General features: G+C 39.2%; 1 protein-coding gene across 3 annotated transcripts; it reads left to right on the top strand.

Annotated features, from left to right (window-relative positions):
- Window positions 1-5,444: 5,444 nt before the first annotated feature.
- LOC104952475 (adenylate cyclase type 2-like) lies at window positions 5,445-22,266 on the top strand. 3 transcript variants are annotated; one of them, XM_010779295.1, is made up of 19 exons: window positions 5,445-5,571; window positions 7,802-7,950; window positions 8,293-8,404; window positions 9,104-9,231; window positions 9,881-10,039; window positions 10,205-10,337; window positions 10,427-10,603; window positions 10,695-10,738; window positions 10,921-11,001; window positions 11,200-11,269; window positions 11,502-11,599; window positions 11,809-11,893; window positions 14,465-14,602; window positions 15,691-15,810; window positions 15,910-16,094; window positions 18,374-18,458; window positions 20,808-20,944; window positions 21,782-21,928; window positions 22,176-22,266. In XM_010779295.1, the coding sequence occupies exons 1-18, from the start codon at window positions 5,446-5,448 to the stop codon at window positions 21,882-21,884; spliced, it is 2,130 nt and encodes a 709-aa protein (XP_010777597.1). In that variant the 5' UTR covers window position 5,445; the 3' UTR covers window positions 21,885-21,928; window positions 22,176-22,266. The 3 variants fall into 3 exon arrangements, with proteins under 3 accessions (XP_010777597.1, XP_010777596.1, XP_010777598.1); XM_010779294.1 differs by having other exon boundaries at window positions 20,786-20,944; window positions 22,149-22,223; XM_010779296.1 differs by lacking the exons at window positions 21,782-21,928; window positions 22,176-22,266 and having other exon boundaries at window positions 20,803-20,937.
- Window positions 22,267-25,302: the final 3,036 nt, after the last annotated feature.

Below are 25,302 nucleotides of genomic sequence, written 5' to 3'. Positions count from 1 at the left end.
AACATAGAAGCCCTATCCGATATAGTGCCAGATGGCGTGCTAAGGCAAGGAGGTAGCTCATTACGGATTTCACCGGTGGATATTGATTTAATGGTTTTCCAGAATTTTCTAGGATTATTCAGGTTCTTTGTGGTAACTGACAGATAATACTTAGACTTAGCACTTTTGATTNGTATGGCGTGCTAAGGCAAGGAGGTTAGCGCATTACGGATCTCAACCGGTGGATATCGATTTTATGGCTTTCCAACATTTCCTCGGATTATTTAGGTTTTCTGTGGTAACTGACAAATAGTACTTCGACTTAGCACTTTTGACATGTGAAGTGAAGCTATTCCTTAGCTGCCTAAAACGCAGCCATTCTAACTCTGAGCCTGATTGCCTAGCCTTTGCCCAGGCCTTGTTTCTGTCATGTAGGAGACTAGACAGTTCAGCAGAAAACCAAGGATTGTCTCGTCCCTTTACTCTAAATTTACGCAGGGGTGCATGTCTATCATGTCTATCAATGATTTCCATAAAACCAAGATAAAAATAAGACCATGCAGTTTCTACATCAGCACACAGATCGATTTTTCCCCAATCAAACCCAAACAGATCATGAACAAAACCCTGCTCCACAAAATGCTTTATGTCTCTCTTAATAATACTACGAGGTTAAACCTTTTGGACCTTAGTGTCCCTAATTGTGGCTCCAACACAGTGGTCACTCACATCATTCGCAAATACTCCCACAGATGAGTATTTATAGGGAACATTAGTTAGAATGAGATCAATTAGGGAGGATTTATTAGGGGACTGTTGTTGTTAGGGCGAGTAGGACTGTCAACAATCTGAGTAACATTCAAAGAGATACAAAGGTTTTTAAAATCCTCTGATACTGCAGTTAACCAGTCTCAGTTAAAATCACCAAGTAGCACTATTTCCTTGTAGTCTAGTTGCGATAAAAGATTTGCTAGCGAAGACAAGGAGTCCTTGACAGCTGAGGGGGGTCTGTAACAGGCCACCACCGTGACCTGTTGCCCCTTTGCCACTTCTATATTTAAGGCAAAACATTTGAATTGCTACAACGAGCCCTGGAGGGTTCATAGAGAGAAAAATAAATAAAACGTGGCCACGTTTTACTTTCTCGTTCGCACGAGTTAATAAAGCGTGTGCACCAGTTAATAAAGAGTGACCTCGTTTTATTTATTTTTCTCTCTATGAACCCTCCAGGGCCCCGTAGCTTACTTATAGATTTGGAAAATAATGTGGATACTCTGAACTTATTCTTAACATAAATGGCAACGCCACCACCTTTATTAGGCCGGTCGGAACGATACACATTTTATAACCATTTAAGGCAATGTCAGAGGCCAAAATAGATTTATTTAGCCATGTTTCTGACAAAACAATGACGTCAGCGTCAGTCGAGCTTGCCCAAATGCGGACAAAATCTAGTTTACCTAACAGACTGCGCACATTCAAATGGATGAAACCCAACCCAGACCTAGCTTTAAAATCAGCAGGAGTAGCGATCTGACTACTACTACTGGGCGGACCAGGGTTAGGTTGTACATTTCCTGACAGTAATAGCAACAAAAAAAACAGGCATCTTTTCCTCTTAATCGACACACATACATTGTCATCTACTTTAGAATCACCGGAAAAGTCTGCGAGAGTGTGATTTGAGCTTAAGAAGCAGTCCTGAAGAACCACCATCGCAGGAAAACAAAAAAGACAAACATATTTTGTCGAGCAGATTGTCTGTGACAAGGCAACCGGTAGTTGTTTGTGTAACAAATCCGAACTTTTGCAGGGGATGCCCACTGCGGGTGGCAGAACAGACCTGAATCCAGTAGACTTCTCAGAATGACTAGAGATCTTCTCATAGTCCAAAACAGTTAACAGGCACAGAAGAATCCCGATATGGGCCATTTTCCCAGACCAGCAAAGAGTATCCGCGATGTAGGGCTTTGCTCTCTGATTTAGAATTCATGATTGGGGCACAACGCCCTTTACGGGCCCTCCTCACCTAACCCCACCGTTATCTGTAATTGGGTACCAGTGAGGTACAGATGATTCACACAGCCGGCTGATTTAAGCAGATGACCTTTGAGATGGCCTGGATCACTGTCAGTGTCTTGTCTAACAGATGTCAGCTAATAGAGCAACACCCACCTCTCCACGGTGTACCAGGGTGTAATCATTTGAACAGCCGAAAAACTTTGCAACACTTGATGAGGAGTTTGTCCAACAATTCACACAGAATTTGAATGTTATTGCGTATTAACTGAGTTTTTACAGCCTTACTCCAATAGAGACATTCCCTTTCCCTCCTTGCTGATGTTTTGGGTTTTCCAGTGCATCTCATTTATATAATAAACAGACTCACAAGAGAGAATGACTCAGCAGTAGGATGGATTTTCAATTTAATATGAGAAGGCTTTCAGGTTATTTTAAATTTGATTATAAAATATCTTATACAATATAATGTGCTTTTGAAAAACCGCGTACAAAGACCGCAGTCCGTCTTCTTGTGCCTGCATTCAGTCATTCAGTACTCTCGCCCCCTGTGCTCTGACCACTTTTTAATAGCACTAACTTCGTCACACTTTATATGGAAAATAAACACTTCCGAACCTAGCCAGGCTTATAAATGTAATGCCTTTAATTTGGAGAAAATAACCTTTAGTGTTGGAAATGCACACAGGAGATAATAAACTCAGTGGGCAGCAGGAGGAACGTCTCTTCAAACATATTCATTGATTTGAACATAAATCCAGCCAGCAGACCTGACACGCTCACAACCTCAGCCCCTCATGTCTTCTTTTGTCAACATAAAGGAGAGATTAACAGTGCTTATCACATTCATCTGAAATACATTTCAGGGCAGCATGAGTGTCATCATACTTTACAGATCCTGTCTTCTCAGCAGAAGTGTATCTGTACCTATGGTTATATTTTATTTACATTATTATAATTATTGCTTTTATTGGTTTTGCATTGTTTTATATTCAATTGTGGTAAAGAGTAATATTTTCTTGTAATTAAAAGTGGGAAGTGTAATTTCTTAACTGTTAAAGGAAATAATCTTAGCAATGGCACTGCTTGTGCATTGGAAAGACACATTTTGCAACCATATAATAGCATGTTTTAACATAAATATCAACTACCCTGGTTGTCTGCAGTCGTTGAGATAATAGTAGATGAACTATGAAATTAACAATTCCCATAAAGATTGGTGTGCTATAAAGAAAAACATAACATGGGCAGTTTTTTTTTTAAAATACTGAAATAACTGACATGAACTGTTTATTCTTTGTGCAAAAGGTCACAGGCTTATTCTTCCAGTGCTGTAATGTAAATGTGCCAGGGGTCAATGTGACACCAAGGTCACCATTATGCTGGAAAACCACAGCAACTGCAATTGAAAGGGAAATTGTTAGAATCAGACAAGGCAGGAGAAACACAGAGAATGGGAACCAGTAAAAAGGAATGGTAGAAAATCATATTTTTTAAGGGTGCGTTGGCAGAGAACCATTAAATTGTCCATTTGCTTTAAATTGCAAAGATATTGAGCTGGAGGATGTTAGGGCTCCTGGGTCTTTATACATTCACCTATCATCACTGGAGCACATCCCATCATAAGAGTTGCTCTAATTGAGTCTCCTGTGTTGTGCAGCCATGGAATGTGAAAAAAAATAAAGCACTGGATTGAAATGAAAATATACATAATGGTCTGCTTCTATCACAGATCACAATTTGGATGACAAGTTGTACTCTATAGGTATGGTACGGAGCTTTGAATGGAGTAAGCGTTGGCCCTTTTGAGTCATATTCAACAGTTGGTTGTTTTGTATCTCTGCTGTTAAGATTGATATATGGAGGGGGGAAGAGGCAATCCAATTGCTGTTATCTTTATGATTGTCCTTGGACATCAGCGCTTTCTATTTAAGCGTTTCGTGTGGATAAGCACTGGATACAACAGAGCGTACATTGCATGAAAGTATCACATACAGTATGTGCCATGATGAATACATCAATGATTATCTTTTTATCTGTTGATCGAAGAGTCATTTCTGACAATGAGAATACAAGCCTGAGTGTGTGCAGCAATGCTTCTGGCCCTGTGAGACTATGATGCCATGCACACAGAGGAAAACAAAATTGTTGAAGGAAAGAGACATCCTTGCCAATATTCAAACATTTTAAAACGGTGAAGGAAATGCTCGGTTTGGCCTGAAGGTGTGTCGGAAAATCAAAAATCAAAAGGATGGTCTCCCTCTAGTTAAAATCTCGTCTTAGGAAATATCAAAACTGAGCTTTCCTTTCAGAGCTTGCCTTCATCTGTTTTAATATAACAATAGAGCAACTGAGCAAGAAAATACTGTAGGTACTAGAGTGTTTTTTAAATGCAATGAGGTTGTGTTTAAGTATTTGTTGTATTAAAAACGTGTTAAGGGTTAGGGTTAGGTTTGGTTAGAGTTAGTATTAAAAAAGTGGAAGTACCAAATGGGGAGATATAAGTGTCTTTTTGATAGAGAGGATTTATGGCCATCAGCAACTATTAAACTATATATGTTTCTGTGTTTCAGTTTAACACGGCTTTCCCTTATTTCATCTTATTAATGAGTTTCCGATTGAATACATCGGTTCTAGATATTAACTAACGGGAATTAGACAAAGGTGTATCACATTGTGTGAACAGATGTCGGCTACTCATTAGTAAAACTACTTAATACAAAAGATACATTTAAGCAGATACTTAACAACAGGTAGCAGCCATGCCATTGACATGTACAGCCTGTGTGTTGTTGTCCTAATAACAGTAATTAAGAAACAGACAGACCTTGTGTATGGTAAAACATGAACTCAAGGGAAAGTCTATTTATATGCACAAGAGGTGTGAACACATCCTTATTAACTGAGTTTATTTATGGTTGGGTTTCTTATTTTTTAATTTATTTATTCAGCAGGGTAGAGGGAGGATTGATCAAGCTGTAGTAAAGCTGATGGAGGCAATACATGATGGCATTTTTATGAAATAAACAAGCAGGGAGCTCAATAGAGGTCAAACACATTTATTTCCTCTATATTACCATTGTACTGCATTTATCTTAGGTATGAGGTGCTGTTGAACTGCGGTTCATGTTTATATCACTGCAGGATCTCGGAAAAATATATGTCATGGAAACACTACTGTTTTGCTTAAGCCTTTGTCATAAAAACACATTTCCTACCTCCAGTAAAGCACTGTACAGTAATGATATTGGGACACAAGCAAACAGCTTTTCTTATTACCTGATCCTTGAGCTAAGGTCTCGGTTGCTTAAAACGTAATAACCAAAGCAGTATTTGTTTATGTACAATAGATAAAGTACCAACAGAAATTAACGTTGGATGTATTCCTATTCACAGCTCTATGCTATGTCTCTTCCTGTACAGATTTTGGCCAACATTATCATTTTCATGTGTGGCAACATGGCGGGGGCGTACCACAAGCATCTGATGGAGTTGGCACTTCAACAGACTTACCAGGACACCTGCAACTGCATCAAGTCGCCAATTAAACTGGAGTTTGAGAAGAGACAACAGGTAAAGATGTTCACAAGTGTTGATAACCAGCGAGCGTGTGAAAGTCAGAAAGACAGGGAGTGACTGAGTGAATGTAGCAGTGTGGGTTTCTGGTGTTGCTGATAGTGTTAATTACAATGATGACTGTGGAATGAAATGTACACGAATAGAGAATAGATTATCTAAGATGAATGAGGAGACTGCGGCACTGAGGGTAATGATTATTATGAGGATGATGACGACCGCACTGTCTGTGTGACAACACATTGGAAAGCAGATGAAAACTAAAAAACTTCACAGAACTTGGAGATCAGTACTACATCTAGAGTACATGGTGATACTTGCACTGTGTCCTCCTTCAGTACTTTCTGAGTCAAAATAAAGCTTGAGATTAATAGTTTACCCTGTATCTTCTTGCTGTGCCTGCAGAAATGTGCCACATTTGCTGTTATTTAGACATAATTAATACTTATAGTTTAATGTCTTGTTACATAAGAATAGATCATATTTGTTAAGTGTTATTATGGGAGAATTACTATTCTTGTGGTACTACTGCCTTATTAGGCCCATATTGAGCAGCGCATATTAAGACCAAAACTCATGTACAACAACTTCCTTACTTGCAAAAATAAGCACTAATTAGAGGGTTATTGAGGAAAAACTCTCAACTAATGGCTTATTACTTGTAGAATATGGTCATGTAGAATAAGGCATTAATAAGTGTTTTATAATGACTAATAAAGAGCCAATATATTGCTAATATGCATGTTGATTAACAACTAGTTGATGGTTAATTTGTGTACCTTAATATAAAGTGTTACCATTTACCCCTTTTAGAAGTGAAGATATGTCATTTGTTCTGGGAATGTCATTTTCAAGCCTGAAACCTGAAAAACAGGCTCAGGGCTTAACAGGTTAATACTTTCTTTTTTCTGCTGTACGTTATTGATAAATACAAAGTAACACTTGTGTTGGTCCTCGAAATTTCTGTATTCCCACATACTGTAAATCTGTTGAATTCCTTTTTCAAATAAATATCTTTGCTAACCTGTATTTAAGACACAAAGCCAGCCAGCAGCAGTGCTTATTTGTCGGTTTTGTTGCCTTCGTGCTTTGCCAAACATGCTTAGTGTAAAGTTGGAGAAAGTTAGTAAAATAACAGCATTGGAACGTTGTGAGAAATTAGCAAGGTTTTGATTAAGGTTTAGTGCAGTGGGAGCCTGCGATGTAACTAGATTTCTATCACAGCTGCCACAGTTGTAGCTTTTGGGTTCAGTCAGATGAGTGGGAAGCCAGCTGCTGTTGGGGTGGAGCTGGTTATCCCTATGGTGAATCCAGCTTGTGTTGTAACAACCACCATGGGTGAAGCTCAAAATGCTGTGGGTGGAGCTTTTTTTTCACAGAAGCCCTGGAGTGCTACGGCTGCGTGTGACAGATGGTAGTAACTGTGCTGAAATGATTTTTCTCGGGTGCTCATAATATATGCTGTTTGCTGCATGCTTTTATCCAAAGTGCCCCGCAGTACAGTCAGTGCATACATTTTCTTTGTGAGTGGTCCAAGGGGGACTATGTGAATTCATCATAATAAACCCAAAGCCCTGGCAGTGTTAGTAAGCCGCCACTGTTGTCCTCTCCTTCACGCAGAACCCTCTGAGCCTCAGTACGGTGCAGAGAGACAGTCAATGGGGCAGAAAACATGCTGGAGTTGGAGGTGAAATTTTCTTAATCAGGTGTTTTCTACAACCTGAACTTCTTACCCTAAGAGGAGTTTTATTTGCCAACTACTGGGCCGGTTAAGTAAGAGTTATACTTACAGTAGCTTCAGAGAAAACAGGGAGGGATGGTTAGGCCTCGACCAAACAAAAGCTGTCAAAGAGTGCTCACTGTAAAACCGTTTTTTTTACATTGATGATTAATTTGAGTCACAGAAAGTCAAGCTGGCACACCGTAGAGCTGAATTAACCTTCACTTGAAGCTTGAATGGAGACAGGTGACATAATTATGACATGCTTTTGTCTCCTTTTGGTGTCAAAAGTATATCCTTCAGAAAGAAATTAGGAATGATTCAATTTCATTTTAATTTGCTGAAAATGGAAAACCTTTTTAGTGACAAGTCAAGGTTCCTGATAATAATATTCAAACTTCTGTTGATGAAATCAAAGCTTTGTTCTCTACAAAATAATAATCATTTTTCATAAATTGCTTATTTTTCTTGATTTTCTACTCTCTCTTCTTCTTTGTTTTCCTTTAGGAGCGTCTCTTGTTGTCCCTGCTGCCAGCTCACATTGCCCGTGTGATGAAAGCTGAGATCATCCAGAGACTAAAGGGCCCCAACTTCGGCCAGATTGAAAACACGAACAATTTTCACAACCTCTATGTACAGAGGCACACCAACGTCAGGCATGTATTTTCGTTTTGGTTTACCTTTGTGCTTAAAAAACACATATTTGACTGAGTTCATAGATACATATTCCGCATTTGAGCTGCCAACATATATATTCATGGTTGTGAAAGCTATGTTTTTCCAGGAGAGATGTAACTATTGTACAGTATTACATTACATGTCACTTGTTAGACACTTTTATCCAAAGCGACTTACATGCATTCAATACTGTGGGAAATCCCCACAGGAACAATTTGACATGAAGTGTGTGGTCCGAGGATACTTTTTTTGAGTAACGACCCCATCTCTGGCCACAACCATCCCATGTATCACAGTATATTATTTTTTCCCATCTCTAGTATACTGTATGCGGATATAGTTGGATTCACACGGCTGGCCAGTGACTGCTCCCCAGGAGAGCTGGTGCACATGCTGAATGAGCTGTTTGGAAAATTTGATCAAATTGCCAAGGTAAACATTTAATTATTGAACTTCTTCAATAATCAACATATGTATCATAAGTGCAAATGTAGTTTCTTCAATCGAGTCTAAATAAAACATATCTCTATATGTAATTTATTGTCACATCATGTAAAAGGTAAAAATACACCCTTAATGTTATAAAAACAGCTGTCATATTTTATTGCTTAATGAAGAATATGTATTTTTCCTGAAAATACCTGTACGAACAGAAAAGCTTAAATATCTCACCGATGATTACGGCCAATGAGTCTTCTATTATTCTTTCTATGTATATATATTTTTTTCAAACTAAATGTTCCTTATTTTCTCAGGCAAACATTAGCACATGGCTATTTAATATGCATAATCACAGCTGTTGGACCTAGCACACCTGAGGGTGCTAAAACAATAGGAGGCATCCCAAAACAAATACTTATGTATTATCAGGTTTTGACAGCAATCTCTCACAATCATAGAGCAAAAGCTTCTCTCTTAAATTATGTTTCTTTTTGCTTTTCTGTCTTACTGATATATAAAAAAAATGAGAATTACATTTTTCACATATTTTCACACAGACATTAATGAAGCAGAACACATTGCAGCTACCGTAGGCATGTAGAACAAACAAAGGGTTATAATGAGATGAAATCAAAAATGTGCGTCCATGGTACCTTCATCTGACCTTGTTTTCCACCTGTGTCTATGCAGGAAAATGAATGTATGCGAATCAAAATCCTTGGCGACTGTTACTACTGTGTGTCCGGCCTGCCAGAGTCCCTGCCCAACCACGCTAAGAACTGTGTGAAAATGGGTCTGGACATGTGTGAGGCCATTAAGTAAGTGCCAGTTACATAACAGTGCTGCTAAATAACCACAGTGTTCTTTTTTCCTTTACATTACATCTTAGTTCATCTGAAAACATAGACCTTTACAATTAGTGATGTTACACTCAAACCACATGAAGATGAATGCAGTTCTAAGAATTCACCTTGATACTGCTGCTCATGTGATCTCAGCCATGAACTAAAGACTCCCAAGAGTCTCATTAAACTCCTGGAAATTTAAGGTTTTACTTCTGACCTTAATATTTTTTCAAAGATTGTTCGGATTTGCTCTTAAACAGTGATTTTTTTAATGACGTGTATTGAACCGTCCCTCTATGTGTTGAGGATAAGTGCTTGCTAACCATTAGCTCAGATGTAGAGGCTTTTTCTTGATTGCCAATTTAGCTGCATCAAATGTCTGCTGGTAAGTGTGAGATCCTGTTTCACCTCTGGGCATCGTCTGAGAGAAGGGGAGTGGACTGTGACAGAATAAATGGAGAGAATGAGACCTCAAAAAGAATGGTTTAACTGTGGGAAATAAGAAATGAACACCATAAAGTTAATAGAGAGAGGAATCTCCCCTCTTTTCTAACAAGAGATGTGGTGTTGGGGGTGACCTGTTACTCAACACTAATAAGACTTGTTTTTTGTTGCATGACAGGAAAGTGCGAGATGCCACCGGGGTGGACATTAACATGCGGGTCGGTGTGCATTCTGGGAATGTGTTGTGTGGGGTAATTGGACTTCAGAAATGGCAGTATGATGTGTGGTCACATGATGTCACGCTGGCTAATCACATGGAAGCAGGAGGTGTTCCAGGGTGAGTGGAGCAGAAGTAAATCATGTGCTACCATTTGGGTTGCCTCACTATTCTGGTACAATTCTCAAAAATGATTGGTGAAACACTAACTTCATCACAAAAAACCCAGATTTCTCCTTTATATTCATGAGAAACCGATCCATTGATTGATTTGGTCATTTCCAGGCGAGTACACATCACCTCAGTGACACTAGAGCACCTGAATGGATCCTATAAGGTGGAAGATGGGGATGGGCAAGAAAGAGACCCCTATCTAAAGGAACATGGAGTCATCACTTTTTTTGTCATCAACCCAAAGGTACCTTGCACATCCATTACATTCAGGCAGATTAATATTGGACAGTGAATCAAATGTACTCAAATGACACTAACCCCACGTTTCTACAGGTGGAGCGTCGGAGCCCACAGTATCAGTACCGACCCAGGAACACTGTAGACGGAGCCAAAATGAGGGCCTCCGTCAGGATGACCCGCTACCTGGAGTCCTGGGGAGCAGCCAAGCCCTTCGCCAACCTGCACCACAGAGACAGCATGACTAATGAGAACGGGAAGATCAACACCGCTGTGTGTAATGTTTGCCACTCACACCTTATTTAATTGATGATGGGGTTCAGCTGTGGCGTTACACGTCCCTCTTCTTCTGTTTTGTGTCTAGGATGTGCCAATGGGCCAGTATCACTTCCAGAGGAGATCAGAAAGGCAAGCTGCTCACTTTACAGCTCCAGCACAGTTTTCTTTGGCAGGATTATGCTCATCCTATTAAGTTACAGAGACAAGATGTTTTAATAGACTAGGCTGCTGCTCGAGGCTTTGATGTGTGTGACTAATATCAAGTGAACTTAAAGGATATTCTGTCTCGTTCTTCTTCTTATCCCCAAAAGAACAAAGTCTCAGAAGAAACGTTTTGAGGAGGAACTTAATGAGAGGATGATCAGGACCTTTGACGGGATTAACTCACAAAAGTAAGGGTCATTTCAATAAAATATAATTATTTATTTATTTATTTTTCTTTGTAAAAAAAGTAAAGTATGTGCAAATGTTTTATAAAACCATAACTGGTGACACAACATAGCCTCAACATTTCTCTATATATAAACTTCAATTTTGGTGCCAGTATTCTCTTTTTATCTGATACTGAAACAATTTGTTTATGCTTGCAGGCAGTGGCTCAAGTCTGAGGACATCCAAAGAATATCGTTATTCTTTCACAGCAAATCCTTGGAGAAGGAGGTAAGAGGCAGTATAAGCAGATCGGGATCATTCACCCGTCTCCGGACATACCGCAGTATTTCAAAGAGAATAACAACACATTTACCTACACTTAGCTTACCCTGAAATCTTGTAAATTACAAGGATACTTGCGATGTCTGAGTGCCTAGTTGAGACGCTTTTGAAATAGCTTTGATATCAGTTTTAAAGGCTTTTTGTTGAAACTTGACCTTGTACTTTGTTTCTTCTATAGTACAGAGCAACAACCTTGCCGGCATTCAAATACTATGTCACCTGCGCCTGCTTGATCTTTTTCTGCATATTCATTGTGCAGATTCTCGTCCTTCCAAAGTATGTATGTTTTTATTACAGAAGTAAAATGACTGTTGACACAATAATAATGATAATAATAGTAAAGTATTTATTTACACCTTGCTTAGATTTCTGTGTATTAATACAATTATTTGAGCCAAGGCTAGTGCTTATTACAGTTTGTACAATGTCATAAATCTGTCATTGAACTGAACTTAGTGAACTTAATGACATTCTTTTGTTTGTAGGACAATTGTCTTGGGAATATCCTTTGGAATGGCTTTTATTATCCTGTCCTTGATCCTCTTCATATGTTTTATAGGACACTTCCTGGTGAGTAAATGTATTTACTTCAATCATCATTGTTATAGCATTGCCCGTCTCTAGTGTTCTTTAAGTGTCTTTTAAATCTCTCTCTTAACCAGGAAATGCCCGATCTCTAACGGTTCACTTCTGTGCTTAATGTTTGTCCTTATGTCATACCAAAGGCACATGAGTGGTCCAAGTGCCGCTCCGGTCAGCCTAATGGCCCATTAAGTGCCCTTGTTGTTGGCCTGAGTACCCCTCAGGTTTACACAAGTGTAATGTGTGACATTGAGGCAGCAATGAATCCTGACCCCGTGCATGTAACAGGTACTCTCCATTTTTAGAGAGCCAGAGCGCACCACTCTTTTGGAACCTGTTTTAGGCAAGAATTATTCCTTTATTTCTTGGATAAGGTAGACCTGCATAAATTCACTACTGACATGTCACAGTGCAGTTTTTCATCTTCATATTTCTACTGGAGTCATTTTTCCCCCACTAAGCAAGCACACCAGCCACTGAATCTTTCATTCTGGGGTTTACAGCATGTGCCCCTGAAGCTTTTCAAATCAAAGCCATGTCTGTAGATATTGCCGCTGCAGTTGTATCAAACCATGCTTCAAACACTCCTTCAGCTCTCTTCTGCAGCCATCACAGTCTAGTAACAATGAATAAAAGGCCAGAAAAAAAAGAAAAGAGAATGAGGGGAGAAAGAAGGGAGACGTGACTTTTAAAACATTAAAGAAGCTATAAAACTTAACAAGCCGCAGGCCTACACGCCCCACTGCACCCACTGTCTGATCCTCAGTTCTGTGGGAGTGTGAATCTGCTGCTCGGCTCTGAACTGTGCTCCCTGTGGATGTTGCCCAAAGCTCAGAAACAAAACGCAACACTTGATAGCTTATGTTGAGTCAACTCCTGCTGTCTTTTGTGTACTTTATTTATCATTGCTGAGTCTTCGCTTTTGTTTATGCTGTGTCGTTGCTTACTACTGTGGAATGTGCAGACACCTATTCTGTCTTACTTTAGGGCTCCTGTGTAATCAACCACAATCAGCCTGTAGGCAGTGGATCCTTTGTGAATAGGAACATTACACTGCAAAATCAATATGCATGTATCTCCCTTGACACAATGTGGCGCTAAAGTTTCATGAGCATTGGGTTATTTCGCTGCAGCCTTATGTCGTCAGGAGATCGTCAACAAAATTGTTTCTTAATCTCCGAAATAGCATATTACTACAAGCTTTCTATCGATGCAACATTCCCAATATTTCAGTTACATTTTGACTGTTAACTACCAGATTCTGTATTCTTGTTAGCTATAGCACAAGATTTGAAATCCCAATAACACCTTTTTATACATATATTCCTATCTATATATCTTTGGTACCATTTGAACATCTGAGTAAGGAATGAGAACAGGTCATTATAACATTATAACTAAATCAACCCTAGCAGAGTCTCTTAATTAGCCTTTAATTTTCATTCAGATGTTTTAAAATTGCGTTGCATGTGCCTTGTTTTCATAACAACACGTGCCCCACTCGGTCTACATTTCCGGTAGTTCTGCTGGTGCATAACACATTCTGCCATCCTTACTTTATTGTATTGTAATTTACATCCCCAAGCTACTCAAATGTCACATCCACTCAGCCCCAGCGATGCTCAGATATTGCTTTGAGATGACCACGCAAATGATTTGGGCTCTCACTGTCATTGTCTCACAACCAAACACATTCAGCTGAAGGCAGTGCTGCAAAGAGGGAAGGTAATGGACTGTAACAGGCGCAGAGAGCATTTGCTGAAGCATGGGAATATTGTACTCTTGCATCAATGAAAACCCAGTAATAAACACAATATAAACATATTAAAATCCTAATGTCGGGTAATATTGCTTGGTTAAAATGAAGAGCATGATTGCATAGTATACTGCTCTTAATGTTTAATGATTTGAATATAGTGAAGCAGGAGGAGGAAGCTAGTTAAAAACCCCTTCAGCAATGCTTTGGTTCAAATGAAAGTTAAAACATTGTTGTTGCTGAAAATCTGAGTGGTTTGTAGAAGACTGAACATACGGTACGGCGTGCTTACATTATTTTAAACATAATATAATCACTTGAAGTGGTCATTTTTGAGCGCTGTTATTGCATGTTTTCTGAATTAGATTGCAGCAAGCACCATTAGGTTGATAGGCCCCCTCTTTTCATGAATGTCTGCCTTCTGAATTTTCCATTTGGACTGCTGAAGCAATTAGGAGTTAATCAGCAACAAAAGCTTCCCTCTGTGAGCTTGTTATGTATTGTTTAATTTATTGCACGGTAATTGTCCTTACTCAACAGAAATAATTAATTTGTTATTGCACATGTCTGCTGATATGTGTGTTATTTAATTATTTTAATTAGTTCACATCGACGTGTGTTCCTTGGTGCTTCTCCTGTGTGTGACCTTTAATATCCCGGCTCACTTCCACTTGGACTCATGCACTCGTGTGTGTGTGTGTGTGTGTGTGTGTGTGTGTGTGTGTGTGTGTGTGTGTGTGTGTGTGTGTGTGTGTGTGTGTGTGTGTGTGTGTGTGTGTGTGTGTGTGTGTGTGTGTCCACAGCACTGCAGTAAAAGCTCCTCTACCTCTTGGATGTGGCTGCTGAGGTCATCAGTCATTATTGCCGACAAGCCATGGCCTCGTATCACTCTCACCATGACAACCACAGCTCTGATACTCATAATGGCGGTCTTCAACATGGTAAGCTATTGTCTGTAGGTACTCCATTTATGCAGAACGAACACCAATTAGGCTTTACTAAGAACAAAGTATCACAATCTGTCAGATGGCAGCCTCCTTATTAGTAACTGCAGTGTAATTAGAAGCCAAAGGAATGCAATGTTGACCCACAAATAAATACAATAAATTGGCCTTAAATGAAGTTTAGAAACCAGGGATGTCTACATTTGTTTTATATTCATCAAACACACTTAAATTAATATGGAAGCAACTCTAATTTTTCATTCTTGTAACAATACAAACAAATGTGGAAATAAGTCTTTCATCATGGTTAGAGGCTGTGGATGCACCAGCATTTTACTGTAGAATTGTTCTTTTTGCTTTCCATTTGTTTTGTTTATTATGCCTGAAAGTAGCTGAATATTTCTCCACATAATCAACTACAGGAACATGTCTTATTTGTATTGTTTTCTTTTGCCAAGCAGGTTATAAAATGCCTTTTTTAAACATTAACAATATGGCTTTTTTGCATAATAGACGCTTTCCAATTTGCATGTAGTGATAAGAGAATATTGTATTACTTTACCCTTCTGCCTCAATTTTCAGGATTGATCTAAATGTGGTTTAGTGGTATGGAGAGAAAAAAAGGCTCGAGTAAAGGTGAAACAGTAGCCTGAAGCTTGTTGGGAAGTTGCGTGATTAAGCATGGTGTGAGGAGCCGGTTTAGACCTTCACACAAATCGATTCCAGAGATTATAATCTTGTTTTGCGCCCGACGCGGGTCAGGCGCTCCGGGCGGATGAGCCAAATTAACTTGGCTTTGCTCAGTGGGGCAGCCAATCCTCATCTTATCCTGCAGGTTCACATTAAAGGACATTATTGAATGGTTGTCTCTATTGACCTCTTATCTTATAAGACTCTATTTTGCTCCTGCTAGTACAAAGTACACAAGTCTGTCTTTCCTCATGCTGCTGTGCAAGGCAGGCAGGCAGACAGGGACAGTGTTTTTTTCTAATTTGCATGTCGATTGTTTGGGGTTTTTCATCAATTTTTCTGTCCTGAACAAAGATTTAACAAATGCTTTATTTCTGTTGACCTTCTTTCTGTAGTTCTTTTTGGAAGACAATTCATTGCCCCGCGTTCCTGTAAACAATTCATCCAATGAAACACTGTTTTACCCAAATGGACAACTCATGGTCAACACAGACAAAAACAACTTCTACCTTCCTGTAAGTAAAACTTATCATTTCTATATGAATTATTCAGTATCATTTGGGAAAAATTGAATGAATAAAACAATATATCTCTCTTGTTTTCTGTCTGTCTAGTATTTCATTTATAGTTGCATTCTGGGCCTCATCTCTTGCTCTGTATTCCTGAGGATAAACTATGAGCTGAAGATGATTATCATGCTGACAGCCGTGGTGGTTTACAACGTCATTATTCTACAAACACATGCCTCTCTGCTGGATGAATATAGCAGATTTCTGTACAAGACAGAAAGCCTGGACAGGTAGGTGACAAACTGAAACTGTTCCAGATTGCTTTTAAAGATGCAAAGAGAATCAAGCCTGAGAAGACAAAGGGAAGTTGGAGATAACCATAATATAAAGAGAAAATGCCCACCTCAAAATCTTCTTTTAGTTAGATGGCCGGAAGAGTTGGAACTATCCAGATAGAATTGTCCCAATGCCAATATTTTCTCTTATATTTCTACTCAAAGGCCCCGTTGATGGTGCTTGGAAACATGGTAGACTGTACATCAGCAAATCAATGATGGCTGCTCGCATGCTACTGCTCGGTCCCTTCAGGGGCTTTTACCTTCTGTATTCAGGCTTTTCATGCACTGTTGATTTACCCTGGTCAAAATATTGTAGGTGTTATGCTACAACAAGGTTCTGGATTTTGGCCCATGGATTCAACCAAAAAGCAACCCATGAAGTATTACATAAATGCAAATATTCTGAACTCACCCTGCAGTGAGGTCACCTGTGTTTTCACCACAGCTTCGGTTGAAGGGGGGGGTGGGGGGGTTTATTGAATATAAGGTCAAAGAGATGTCAGAAATGCGTTAAGAGTGTGCACTGGATAATTGTAATGTTCGTCTAGCTGAATTAATTGAGTTAAAAAATCCAAGTTCGCTAACCCGGAGTGTTTGGACACAAATGCAACACACAAAGAACAGTTTGTAATGGTGTATCATTTTAAAACTAAGCAGGTTCAGGGCAGGGTAATGAGAGATATAAAAAGTCCAATTAGACAGTGGCAGTGACAGTCTGCCAGATGATATCAATCAAATGCACAGTGACACGCCCCTTTGGCTGTTTTTTTCTTTTAAAGGACATATAGATATATATTTGGTAGTTGATGAGACAACATGCCCTGGAGATGAGGACTGTGGGTGAAACAAGATGTTGATGTAATGCAGGAACTGGTGTCTCTCACAGTTGGCTAACCAACGTTACTGTAGCCCATCAGGCGCTCATTATCCTACCGTATCAATCACTGATTAACCCCACGCATCATTAGAACATGTCCTGAGCTCTATCAGTGTGTAGCTGAACCCAGATAACAGTGGTTTCAGAACAATAGCTGGTGACTTGCTGTTGGTAGTTTCCAATCATGTGCTTGATTTATTCACACATGCACTCTACATGAAGCCATGGCATTTTGCGGAAAGAAAATTGACCTTTTGTATTCCGTAAATGAACCAGTACATCCATTATCAACCGAGTCTCTTGACAGTCACATCATCAGTGTGGGAACTGGCAACCCTGTAGCCAGGAGGAGCTTTAATGAGATGCTGCATGCTGTTCCTGAGTTCAATAAACAGCTCAATCCTAAATGATCTTGCAATATCTAGTGTTGTAGTCCTACATAGCATGTGCATGTGACTGCTTTGTAGATGTTATATTGTATGAGTCTGCTCTCATTACGCAACAATTAGGTAAGCAGTAAGCAATCTTTGTCCATGAGGTTTCCATCCTTATGCTTTCTTCTTGTGAAAACAGTTTGTCCTCACTCTCTGCCACTCACTCTTTGTAAAGAATTGGTTGGATAAGGAAACAGGCAAGTGCAGAAATTGCAGGCTGATTTTGTTCTCAGTTCTCTGCCGAGCTCTGCCCTAGATAAGGGTAAGAGTCCATTAATATGCAAAATGTGCTTGCAGAGATTAGGATGCAACACTGTCGAGCCCTATCACACATACAGAGCCTAAATTCAAACTTCACTGCTATTAAAGAAAGCTTTATTGTAGATGTTAAATGTATAATAGGTGTGTTTAACCATCACCTCGGTTCTTTGTCAGCATGTTTAGTGTTTTGAGTGTTTGGATGCACAGGATGCTATAGACATACATCAGATGTGTCCTGGTTGGCTGCCTGATTCTGCCCTGAACAGGTGTCCTACGTTCAGGGTTATGAGGGTGGAAACCAGAGAGCTTGAAGTGCATTGATAGTGCTGAATCTTTGCAGATGGCTAACACTGTCTCGTTGTTTATTGCCTTTTGAAAGCGTTCCTTGTTCCTTGTTCCTTGAAAGCGCACCCGGCATGGCCACGCAGCCACTTGACTGCAGAAAGAAAACTAGCTCTTGTCACTGTAAAGCAGAAGTGACAATCTTAACCAAGTGACAGCTGTGGATCAAATGCTCTGCTAACCAATCATGTGACACATGCCTCACTCGTCTTTTTCACCCACACTTTTACTCTACTTTCTCTTTTTATCTGTGTTTACTGTATTTTTTTCTTTCTCCATGCACAAACACATTCTTCGTTTTTCCTCTGCCCTTCAAGACCAGGAGTTCTCAAAGACTTGAAGACTATGGGCTCTATCTCCCTCTTTATCTTCTTCATCACTCTGCTTGTGCTTGCCAGACAGGTAAGTCCACACTATAATAGCCTGAGTGATGTCATTGTCTGTCTTTCTGTCTACACATTTTCCCCTTGACGGCTAAAAAAGTAATGTATTTTCAGCTCTGCTCTTGCATCACCGTTGCACTCTTTACTTTGTTCTCTGTGTATTTGCTGCTATATTACTTTCGACAGGTTTTATTTTGTGAAATGAGTCATTGTTTGCTCTTATGTTTTCACAATTTGCAATGACCTTTTTCCCCCATGTGGTTTTCCCATTGTGAGAAGCCCATGCTATATCTCTTACATCCCTGTCATATTGCTGCTGTTGAGGGATTCCATGATCTCTAATCTTTTTAACCATTCATGGTCTCTCACACTATAACTATATAGTTACATTTCAATGGACTGAATTAGATTCCAGACACTACCATTTTCATCATATCTTAAATATTATACTGTATACTGTATGTTATCACCTCCGAGCTAAAGGGTAATAATAGGTTCTGTTCCCGGCTGATACATGAAATAAGGTAGAGACGTTTAAGCTTTTCGGCTGCTGTGCTGCACTGTGCAAGACAGGCATCATGAGACCAGTGATTTACCTCAGCTATTCTGAAACTGCACAGGGAGAATGTGAGATTTACTAGCCAGGAGAAGCAGGGGCCAGAGAATGGTCCTTCTGGAGAGTTGTGGGCTTCTTATTCCAGCTATGTTCGGTTACGCTACACATCAGCACTTACTGTAGAACTTGGGCACTATTGTCCTCTGGAGCTACAGTACATCCTTAGCTACATATTTTTAAATGAACAGTAAGCATCCCATTTAGGATCCTTTACATTTTGATTACCAAGACATTTACATGTAAACTGCAAAGCTGGTGGTGACATAGCCGAGAGAAGATAATACAGTACATACAGTGTATTCCATGTAGTGTTTGCACACATGAATGTGTACTTCATTTGGTTTAGAAAATACTTAAATACAGGATGAAGCCCCAGCACACTGTCAATAAGATGAGGCAGAGGACAGGATAATATTTCTATTGGAGCTTATCATTAAATGGAAAGCCTCTGATCTCGTGGGCTTTACTCCAAAGTATGAGCATGTCTGCTACACGTTTTCTTTCCCATTGGGGATTTAACTTTGTCCACAAGAGAACACTGATGGAATTAATGTATAGGAGTATGCAAGACTGGATGATTGATAAAATATCGTCTTTCCATTACCGCCCAATTTCCAGCGCTTAACAATCTCCAGATAAATAACCTAATAGCATGTGGTTGTGTCATCAAAACATACATGGATGTAACTACATGATTCCTGTGTCTTTGCCAAACTAAAACTACATCAAGGAATAAATTAATAGAACATTCCAAGTGTGTCAACATCACAGGGACAGTTGTTTGGCATCCTAGTATACTGAATGTATTTGCTACATGCATTATTGAGTGTGATTGAAATTGGTTACGTTCCCCAACTGTAGACACACATTTTGAATTCCCTTTGGGGACTGGCTGTTTCTGTCAATGCTCAAAGCTTCTGTCTCTCAAAATGTGCCGAGACCCTTCCTGCATAAGAGCTGCTGGAAATGATGCAACATATCAAAACATGAAAATCAGGCAGATTGACTTTGAGTTAATTATTCATATATTTGCTGAAGACAAAGTACTGACATCCCCAGCTCAATGAAAGGCGCATGTATCTGTATGTACAGCCAAAATAACAGATGCCAGTTATTAATATCTGCTCAGTCTTGTGTATATTGCACTGTGCATGTTTAAAGAGTACATACAGACATTGTCTTTGTACCAACCCCCACTTTTTTTTATTTAAGTGTATCAAGTAATTATATTTCTAATATTGAGTCATATCACTTTCCAGGCATGATCATTGTTCCATCAGATCATTTTTCAATTATGATTCTCCTTGGTTGATGCATCCTCTTTGTGAAATATGGCCATTGTGTACTTCTAAGACACAGGCAGAAATGGAGCCATCTGAGCTGTGAGCTCTTCGCACAATATGAAAGAAAATAAAGTGTCAAACTGTTACAAACTGTACCCACAATATTCTCACCAGGAAAAGTAATTCCTCTTTTGTATTGCAATGTGTCACCCTGTCTTGCCTTTCACTGTGTTCATCAATAAGTCTTATTGATGTGCTGGTAATCATGTTTTTTTTTTATACCAATTCATTTGTTGTTGACAGTTTTTGTGATTTTGTGTCCTTTTCTGTTTTCTGAGCCTTGGTGGAATAAACGTTGAGCTGTTTCTATTTGTCTCTGTGACTTGATGGAAGCAAGCTGTACAGCTGTACCTTCAGTCTCTTCACCTCTGTGTCCTCTTGTAACAGAATGAATATTACTGTAGGTTAGACTTTCTGTGGAAGAACAAGTTCAAGAAGGAGTGCGAGGAGATTGAAACGATGGAGAACCTCAATCGGGTTTTGCTGGAGAACGTTCTGCCGGCACACGTTGCAGAACATTTCCTGGCACGCAACTGGAAGAATGAAGTAAGCTGTTTTTTTCCAGCATAGATATGTACTATAGATACATACACATTTTTGAATTGAAAAACTGCTGCTTGACAGATGTATTGTGGTTTCATAGAGTTCATGCAGTATTAGTAGCTTTATGCCAAGATCCATTACATTAATTCATGTGCTTTTATGAGACATCGCAAAAGCAGTTTACCCCAAAAATAATCTTTGGTTTAAATCATTACATGATTTTAACCCAGTAAGCATTTTAAACCAGATTGTGCTATAAAGGATTAACGTGTAGAAAGAACAGTGTTTTGTAATGAATGGAAAGACTGCTGGTTTAGTCATCGTCTGTTTTCCAGATGTTTAGTTTTAAAATAATTAAACTGTATATACTGTATAACTCATAAGACTTTTTAAATGGAACTGGCACTCATAGTGTAGTAGTGGAATGATTCATTATGAGTGACAATAACAGAACATTGGGAGGCCGTCTGGGTGAATTTTCTGACTCGCCTGTTCTCATTCATCATTCTGGCTCCTGTTGTATCCCTTAAGTGCTCCTCACAGTGTTAACTGTAGAAAAGTTAAGTTGTACGTCTTAAGAAGTTTAGAGGACAAGTTCAAAGAAGAATAATGCTTCTGCAGCAAAATCTCTGAATGAACAGTCAGCAAATGACTCTTTTCCCATCTGGTCCAAAGGTTTTTATTGAAGTATTTTCAAGCTTAAATATACACAAAAATCTCCTACCACATGATCCAAATGATTCCAAATGTATGTCTGCTTTTCATCCAAGTCTGTGGCTTATCAGTTTTACAACATTATTTTGCAGCTGTCCTAACTAACGTCTGTATTTTGTCGCACAGGATCTGTACCACCAGTCCTATGACCTGGTGTGTGTCATGTTCGCCTCCATCCCAGACTTTAAAGAGTTCTACACCGAGTCTGACGTCAACAAAGAGGGATTAGAGTGCCTCAGGCTCCTCAACGAAATCATTGCTGATTTTGACGAGGTGAATAACCCTTAATCTTTTAACATTCTACAAGGGCGTCAGAAATGCTATAAATCAGGAGATTTTCTGAAGGCTTCATTAATTAAACAATATGAACTATGTGTTTGAACTACAACCTCCTGTTAGAGTGTCTTAATGTTTGAAGAGATTTCTACCAACCCGATTGCTGTTGTCTATATGGATGTCACTTCTGCCATAAAGTATGTCTCATTTGTTTTAGCTGTTGTGTTTGTATTTGTGTGTGTAGCTGCTGTCCAAACCCAAATTCAGTGGCGTTGAAAAGATCAAGACTATTGGCAGTACTTACATGGCTGCGACTGGGCTGAACGCATCACCTGGGCCTGAGTACACATTACAGGTAGGCTCATCACACACACAAATCACTCTCCACCACATGTCATTCCTTAAGTCTTTAACATCGCCTTACAATTTCTGTTACTGGTTTTGTTTCCTGCCTGTTACCCAGGAGCACGACAGGCAGTACATGCACTTAGGGACCATGCTGGAGTTTGCATTTGCCTTGGTGGGGAAGCTGGATGTCATAAACAAGCACTCCTTCAATGACTTCAAACTCAGAGTTGGTGAGTGATGTACTGAAGTTACATTTAAAGGTTCAATTCAATGATATTTCAGCTACTAAAAAACGTTTTTATCCAAAGTTGAACTGCATTAGGCCGGTTGAAACCTCACATTTTTAAAGCCACTTGAATGACAAGTGTTTGCAGTAATGCTCGTTTTTTTTAATAAGATATGTAGGGAAATATATTTTTCCTGCAACACAATGGAAACCGAGCAATGGTGTGTTGCTTTCTGCATAACCCTGAATCCATTATGATGTTACGGCCCACATAGTAAAAACATTAATATTTGCCCTAGTTATACTTTTTGGCTATTAGAGGCCAAAATGCATAAATTAGATGAAATATCCCCGCTGTTGGGTGAGAGTGGACATGTAGCCTTTAGTTTATACATCAATTTCTTTCTATTTTTAGAGTACCCATACTGCTAGTGCTCTGTGGGTAATTTCATTATAAAGATAGAAACAAAGAGAGATGCGTACATGTCTAAATAACGAAGAAAAGAAAACTGATGTTTGCTGCAACACACAAGTATAGTCATGGCAACCAAGGGAGAGGCTGACTCAAGCGTAAAGGGACAATTGAAGAGCTAAGCGTTGCAGGCAGGTCCCAGCTCACTGCAGGGGGTCAGAGTTTAATACCACAACCTGTCTGCAAAGATCGCAGCATGGGATGCTCCATTAACTCAGCAGTGTGCGTGTGTGTGGCGGTACATCCCGCTGCTCCATCAGAAAGAAATACAGGTCCTCACCCACTGGGACTAGACCAAATCACAGGCATTGTGGTTTGGTGTGCTGCCTTTTTCCAGGGAGGCCTGTGTCAGCTCGGTGCCGTGATAAGTCTGGGATTAAGGGTTCAGCTGCATTTAGTTTACACACTTCATCTCATGTTCTGATGAAATCTTGTGAAAAGCTGGGTTTATTCTGATTCCTGCTAAAGGATTTTTGGAGCAGCACTCGATAATAAATAAGTCATTTCAAAAAGTGAATTTCAAATTGTTCTTGTATGAAATCAGAAATAGACACTAAATAATGATGTGCTTGCTGTTTCCCAATTCAGTTACACTTTTATACAGAATTCAACACATCACAAAATGTATTCATTATGTTGGACATTTAAAATGAGCACCTCCTGCTATGTCCAGTGTACTGTCATTTACCGTTTAGATCAAAAATGAGAACCTGTCAATGTAACTGTGATAACTGTGGGATGCTTACTGATGGCTTGGGTGTCCTTTGTCAGGTATTAACCATGGGCCAGTGATAGCTGGAGTCATTGGAGCCCAGAAACCACAGTATGATATCTGGGGGAACACGGTGAATGTAGCCAGCAGGATGGACAGCACTGGAGTCCTAGGGAAAATTCAGGTGAATATAATAAGACATTCTTTCTCTGATAACCTTTATTTTTCATCACATCCAATGAAAAGCCCCAAACTAATTGAGACTAACAATGATCTATTTACAAAGGGGTTGATAAAGTCTTAGCTCTTTAACCAAGAGACCACTGCATAATGCAAACAACAATACCACTGTTGGACTGGGTGAGACCATACACCCCAGCACGAGCAATACAATGACTAACAAAGCACTTATATACTAACAAAGCACTTTTATACTAACAAAGGACTGGCTTATCTAAAGCCAGTTGAGTAGCACTTGAAATGTTTTAGCTCTATGAAACCTGATGTACTTATATGATTCTGTTTTCTTCAAGTTTGTATCTTCTTGTTCGAATGCACTTATTTGGATAAAAGCGTCAGCTAAATGTAATGAGATGTTAATTACCATTGGACCTTTTTATTTATTTAATCCAACATACAACATCTTGCTGCCGTATACACTCACAAGTTGCTTTTACTAATACTATTAGTATACTAATGTATTACATATGCTAAACAGTAGGAAATTAATCATCACTTATTTAAAACCACAACTATATGTGTGTGACTCAAGTCCCAGTACAGGGAGTTTGGTGGTATCAAGATGGACTAGATACTAAAAAAAGAAATCATGGGATTTGTTATAATAACAATAATAAAGAATAAGTCCAGCCCTGACTATGTTCTGTGTTGTTCAACATCAAAGAAGTTTGAGAAGTCTCTGTATCTGTCAAACATCACATTGTGTTAGAAGTTGACAGTTTCTTTCAAGGCAGCAGCACTGCTCCATTTAGACATGTTAAATGTCAGTGCAGATGCTTTAATGATAAAACTATTCTCCCCTCTGCTCATGCTATTTAAGGCAGAAAGGACATCATCTTAACGTCTTCCAATCTCAAATGTTCCCCCGGCGCTGATAACATATAATGGTTTTTCACCTGCATTACAGCATGTACACATTTAATGGAGCCATCTGCTGTGCACTGCAGCTTATCTGCAGGGATTTCAATTGAATTCCAGGAATGCCTCTTGATATGTTAAGATGTGCAGAGGCAATAAGAAGAAATGGTGATTTATTCCAAGGAAGCATATAAATATCCCCCATATTGCAAAGTCTAAGTAATTATACTGGCTTTTCGTAGTTTTCTGGAAACTGCTGTGCTCAATGTTATTTAATGTTTTGAAATGTACAAATGGAATTTAATGCATTAGCAGTGATGTTTCTTTTATGATGGGAATACACCAGTCATGAATTTATTATTAGAACTGGATTACTGACCCACAGTGTCTATTCCGCACAATTGAGAAATGTTTGTCTGGCACATACTCTGAAAAAGTTTCTTAGCTTCCTCTGTATCTGTAAATGTATTCATTTGAGTACATTTGCCTACAGGAATACATTCAGTTGTGTAAGA

The sequence above is a fragment of the Notothenia coriiceps genome, unplaced genomic scaffold (genome assembly GCF_000735185.1).
Source record: "Notothenia coriiceps isolate Sejong01 unplaced genomic scaffold, NC01 NC01_scaffold00020081, whole genome shotgun sequence".
Taxonomy (NCBI): Eukaryota; Metazoa; Chordata; class Actinopteri; order Perciformes; family Nototheniidae; genus Notothenia; species Notothenia coriiceps.
Note: the sequence above shows the minus strand (reverse complement) of the source record. Positions and strands in the feature narration are given on the sequence as shown.